General features: G+C 50.0%; 1 protein-coding gene across 1 annotated transcript; it reads left to right on the top strand.

The window, feature by feature from the left end:
* Positions 1-1,731: 1,731 nt before the first annotated feature.
* Positions 1,732-4,277, top strand: gbx1 (gastrulation brain homeobox 1). The gene is made up of 2 exons (XM_068031036.1): positions 1,732-2,179; positions 3,763-4,277. The coding sequence occupies exons 1-2, from the start codon at positions 1,732-1,734 to the stop codon at positions 4,275-4,277; spliced, it is 963 nt and encodes a 320-aa protein (XP_067887137.1).
* The last annotated feature ends 1,577 nt before the right edge of the window (positions 4,278-5,854 follow it).

A 5,854-nucleotide genomic window follows, 5' to 3' on the forward strand; every position in this document is an offset into this window, starting at 1 on the left:
TATCATCTGCTGAATATTCATTTGTGTAAAAGCGGTTGTTTGCTGATGTTTGAGTGATGGATTTTAACAGCAGGTTCTGGGTGCCCGCAGACTCGGCCAATGTCCCATTAAAACATCAGTCTCAATGATTAATTTATTATTTAAATTTCACTTTTTAACATTTTTTTCTGGTTTCGTGTCAGAGAATCCCCGTTTTCTAATTTTTTCTTTAGTCTCTCTGTTTCGCTGCAGTCCCTTTAGTTGAAACTCTCTGTCTTTCTGGGTATTTTAATTCTGCACCTTCTCTCTCTCTGTCCATTCTCCTCCTTTCGCTCTTTTTAAAATGTTTAACCTGCTGATTCTCACTGTGTGTTTGTCTGGAACGAGTTCCCAATTCATTCACACTCTGCTGCCGATGCTGTCTGTTTGTCTGTTGTGTTTTCTGCTCGCTCCCTCCTCTGTAACATACCCTTTGATTTTTATATTTATTTATAGACAAACACATCCTTAATCAGGAAAAAGTCTTTGAAACCATCTGCTCCCCTCCCCTCTCCTCAGCCGCGGTCCCACCGACTCCCAAACTTTAACAAAGACACTCTTGTCTGATCACAACTCATCAATCTCACTTAATCTCACTCGGCTAACTCGCTGTGTTCAAAGGCAGTCAGTATCTCTCCCTCCGGGTGGGGCACACACTGCCCCTCACCATCTCTCTCCCTCACCATCTTCCTTCTCTCTCACACACACACTCTCTCCCTCCTTCTTTCTCTCTCTCACTCTCCCCCTCCTTCTTTCTCTCTATCCATCACACTCTCTCCCTATTTCCTTCCCTGTTTCACTCTGTCTCCCTCACACTCTTGTCTCTTTCTCTTTCTCTTCCTCTCCCCCTCTCCCTCTCCCTCTCTGTTTCCCTCAGACACTCTCTCTTTTCCTCTCGCCATGCCCACTGTTCGATGTTGGGTTGGAGCACTGTCACATTCCCAGAGGACGGGCCAATACTGAAGGAGGAATCATCAGCTGCAAACAAACCCCAGTAGCTTGAATGAGGAAACAGGGAATAATTTGAGGATGATCGATGAGTGGAAAAGGGAACACCCTCTCTGCCTCTCTCTCCCTCCCCCTCAGTGCTTATGATGCATTCCTGACTGGTATCACTTCATAGCCATCAGGAGAGAGAGAGAGAGAGTGAGAGAGGCAAACAGACAGAGAGGAGTCCAGGAGAGGCAGACAGACAGAGAGGAGACCAGGAGAGGCAGACAGACAGAGAGGAGTCCAGGAGAGGCAGACAGACAGAGAGGAGACCAGGAGAGGCAGACAGACAGAGAGGAGTCCAGGAGAGGCAGACAGACAGAGAGGAGACCAGGAGAGGCAGACAGACAGAGAGGAGTCCAGGAGAGGCAGACAGACAGAGAGGAGTCCAGGAGAGACAGACAGAGAGGAGACCAGGAGAAGCAGACAGACAGAGAGGAGACCAGGAGAGGCAGGCAGACAGAGAGGAGACCAGGAGAGGCAGACAGACAGAGAGGAGACCAGGAGAGGCAGACAGACAGAGAGGAGACCAGGAGAGGCAGACAGACAGAGAGGAGACCAGGAGAGGCAGGCAGACAGAGAGGAGACCAGGAGAGGCAGACAGACAGAGAGGAGACCAGGAGAGGCAGACAGACAGAGAGGAGACCAGGAGAGGCAGACAGACAGAGAGGAGACCAGGACTGTCCAGACTGCGGCTGCTGTCTTCCACCTTGTGTGTCCGCGATGCAGCGGCCGAATGGACAGGGCACTGCTTTCTCCATCGATTCCCTCATCGGATCTTCTCAGCCCCGCTCAGGACACCTGCTCTACACCGGTTACCCCATGTTCATGCCTTACCGACCCGTGGTCATCCCTCAAGCTCTCCCTCACTCCCCTCTGCAGTCTGGGATCCCTCCCCTCACTCCACTCGCCTCCTTCGCCAGCCGCCTCACCAATACCTTCTGTGCCAGCCTCAGTCAGGGGGTCCCGTCCATGGTGGCTCTCACCACGGCCCTGCCCAGCTTCACCGACTCGGCTGAAAGTTACTACCCGCCCCAGGAGCTGCCGGTGCCGCGGTCCAACCCTGAAGCGAGCGGCCGGAGGCAGGAGAGCGGCGAGTCTGAGGAGCTGGGAGTGCAGGACAAAGCGGCCGAACTTCTGCACTTTACCGAGACTTACCAGAGTCTGACAGGTGAGAGTGCCTCCGAGTGGCGACCCTCCTCCCTCACCCTGCTTACCCTCCTCACCCCCTCCTCCTCCCTCACCCTGCTTACCCTCCTCACCCCCTCCCTCACCTCCTCCCTCACCCTGCTTACCCTCCTCACCCCCTCCTCCTCCCTCACCCTGCTTACCCTCCTCACCCCCTCCCTCACCTCCTCCCTCACCCTGCTTACCCTCCTCACCCCCTTCCTCACCTCCTCCCTCACCCTGCTTACCCTCCTCACCCCCTCCCTCACCTCCTCCCTCACCCTGCTTACCCTCCTCACCCCCTCCCTCACCTCCTCCCTCACCCTGCTTACCCTCCTCACCCCCTCACCTCCTCCCTCACCCTGCTTACCCTCCTCACCCCCTCACCTCCTCCCTCACCCTGCTTACCCTCCTCACCCCCTCCCTCACCTCCTCCCTCACCCTGCTTACCCTCCTCACCCCCTCCCTCACCTCCTCCCTCACCCTGCTTACCCTCCTCACCTCCTCCCTCATCCCCTCCCTCACCCTGCTTACCCTCCTCACCCCCTCCCTCACCCCCTCCCTCATCCCCTCCCTCATCCCCTCCCTCACCCCGGTAACTTCACTCTGAAGCCTCGTTACTGCTTTTTAACTCAATCATAAATATTATCGGGAATATTACATGAAACTTCCCAATGTGAAGAATTTGTATTTGCTGTGACTGACCGCGAAACCATTAACTTTTCACAAGTTTCTGGATTTATTTTAATATTAAATATATTTCAAGTTAGTCGGGGTCAAATACATTCGATTTAAATCGGTTACTTGCCCCATCTCATTGTAAATCTGCGCGGCTTTATTGTAAATTAATCGAAGTTTGGAATTGGTTGTAAATTGAAAGGGGGCACATCTCTGATTCAGTCACATCGAGGAATCTGCAGGTTTGTTTTGTTCTGGGACATCATTAATCATCTTCACTGCTGGGATCAAACTTCCCAGATAACAGGGGGGGAAAATCCTGTAAAAATGACCAAAGCCGCGATAATAAATTTATAACCAACCTGGAAAGGGTTTAGTTTAACGTCCAACTTATTTGGCATCAAAACCAGTCTTTCCGATATTTAATTGTAATTCCGTTTCTCTGTTTTAATTTTATTTGTATGTTGGCAACAATTTGAGAAACCGGCGTTGAACCAACTCTCCGCTTTTTATCAGCCTTTGTTTGGAAGAGAATTTGCAAAGTGATTTTTGTGTAAATGTCACCGGGGAAAGGCGAGCCGAGTGGCCGACTTTCAGCCTCTCGGAGGCGGATGGTGTCTGACATCGCCTCGCTCCCCGAGCGCAGAGAAAATTATTCTCGATTTAAACAAATATTTAAACAAGGATCAAGAGAGGAAATTAATATCATTTTCAAAATATTTCACATCAAAATGCGAACGATCGGAGGGAATTCTCCGAGAAAAACTCTGCTGAAATATTAGTGAATTTGAACAGATAGTTTGACAGCTTTGCAAAAGGTAATTCGGAGTTTTCTAGAAAGAGCAGGAGTTTCTACTCAAACCGCTTTGGTTTAATCTGTATTTCTGATTTGAATTCTTTTCTCTCCAGGGGACGGGAAATTGTGTAGTTCTGATGATGAAAAGTTGGATTTAAAATCGCCGGAGAATGTGGGCAGTGAGCGAGAGGAAAGCACTTCTGGAGACAGTGAAACCGAATGTCTTTCCGATGCGAATAATTCGTTAAACGCCAAAAGTAAGAAATCCTTGTCCGCCTCGCAGGAGCCGCTGAGTGCGGGCAATTCGGCCGGGAAAAGCCGGCGGAGGAGAACCGCCTTCACCAGTGAGCAGTTACTGGAATTAGAGAAGGAATTTCACTGTAAGAAATATCTCTCTCTGACTGAGAGATCCCAGATCGCACACGCTCTCAAACTCAGTGAGGTGCAGGTGAAAATCTGGTTCCAGAACCGCCGGGCCAAGTGGAAACGAATCAAAGCGGGAAATATCAGCAACAGGTCCGGGGAACCGGTGCGAAACCCCAAGATTGTTGTCCCAATCCCGGTGCATGTCAACCGATTCGCGGTGCGGAGTCAACATCAACAAATGGAACAAAATCCCAGAGCGTGAGATCCCGCTTCACAATCATCAGAAAGCACAATAGAAACTTCCAGCAAAAACAAAACAATCCGAAACAGAAAATTAATTCACAAACTGGATAAAAGGAACGGAGTCAAAAATCTGAACAAAAGAACTGGCAGAGAGAGAGAGAGAGAGAGAAATTCCCAGAAATATCGGCGGCTGGAAACTTCACAAACTCCCGGGGCCCGGCGTTTGGAAAAGGCACAGTCCGATCCCAATGCCACTCCGGGGCAGGGCTGTGACTCCAGTCGGAGGTTTGGATCCTCATTCCCTCCTCATCTGGGATGGGACTGAGTTCCACACATTGGAATGCCGGAGGAGGGGAGACTTTACTCTCAATCAGCACTTTGGATTTAACCTAATTTATCTTCAAAATCATTCAAACAAATCATTCGAGCCAGCGTGACTGTGCTGGCCCTTTGAAAGATCTATCCAACTAGTCTCCCTGCCCCCTCTTCTCCCCCCAGCCCCGCAAATTGTCCATTTTCCAGTATTTCTCCAATTCCCTTTTGAAAGTTATTATTGAATCTGTTTCCACCGCCCTGTCAGGCAGTGCATTCCAGATCACAACAACTCACTGGGTAAAAAACAACTCTCCCCCTCTCTCATTCCAATCACCTGAACTCTGTGTCTCTCTGCCCTGACCCTCCTCTCACTGACAACACTTGCTAATTGCTCACTTCATCCAAAACCTTCCTGCTTTGCAAGGGTTTTGGAAAGAGTTTTAATGAACTGGACAGAAACTGAGCCGAAGCAAAAACTCCTCCTCAGTGTCAGAATCCCGGGACGAGGGGACTCCCGGGACGAGGGGACTCCCGGGACGAGGGGACCGCCCTCCCCTCACCGACCCCCTCTCCAGACTCCCTCCGGCCGCTTTGATATTCTCGTCCAAAGGAATTCAATGTAAAACTCTCAGCAAAGTGGAACTGAACTCCTTCGGGAGCACAGACTGGAGAAACTGGGAATGTGGGATTGGCCGATCTAGAATCCCGGGGAAAGTGTGAGCCAGAGGCGGGAGAGAGAGGGTGCCGGGGCACCGGGCACAATGAGAGAGGCTCCAAGCGGTCTCTGCGGGATGAGCATTAATCCCGGACTGTTGTATAAAGGTTTCTCGGTGATGAGTGAATGGGGGGGGGGGGGTCCCTGGATTTATTTATTTAAAACTCCCTCCTCCTGCTGCTCTCGGGGGGGAGTGTGTGTAAATAGCAGACCCGCCCTCTGGATGTAATATCTGTACATTTTCGTGATTTCAATAAATTAATATTTTCTAATGTTGCAGTTGTCTGTTTCCGGGAACCAAGAGTAAGTATTCAATTCCCTCATTTAAAAAACAGACTTTGAAAAAAGGCACTTTACAAACTGAAGCTCGGAGAAGAGAGTTTAGCTACTTGTTCGGTTCTGTGTTCCTGAAATTGTTTGATTTAGAAAATAGTTCCTGAATTTAAAATACACGAAATAGAGTGAACGGTAAAAGAAAGCATGGTGTGTCAGTGAATTACAAAAAGGCACAGTGTGGAACAGAGAGACAGTACTGAACACAGAGGGAGAGGGAGAGCGCCACAGGA

The sequence above is a fragment of the Heterodontus francisci genome, chromosome 5, assembly GCF_036365525.1.
Source record: "Heterodontus francisci isolate sHetFra1 chromosome 5, sHetFra1.hap1, whole genome shotgun sequence".
Taxonomy (NCBI): Eukaryota; Metazoa; Chordata; class Chondrichthyes; order Heterodontiformes; family Heterodontidae; genus Heterodontus; species Heterodontus francisci.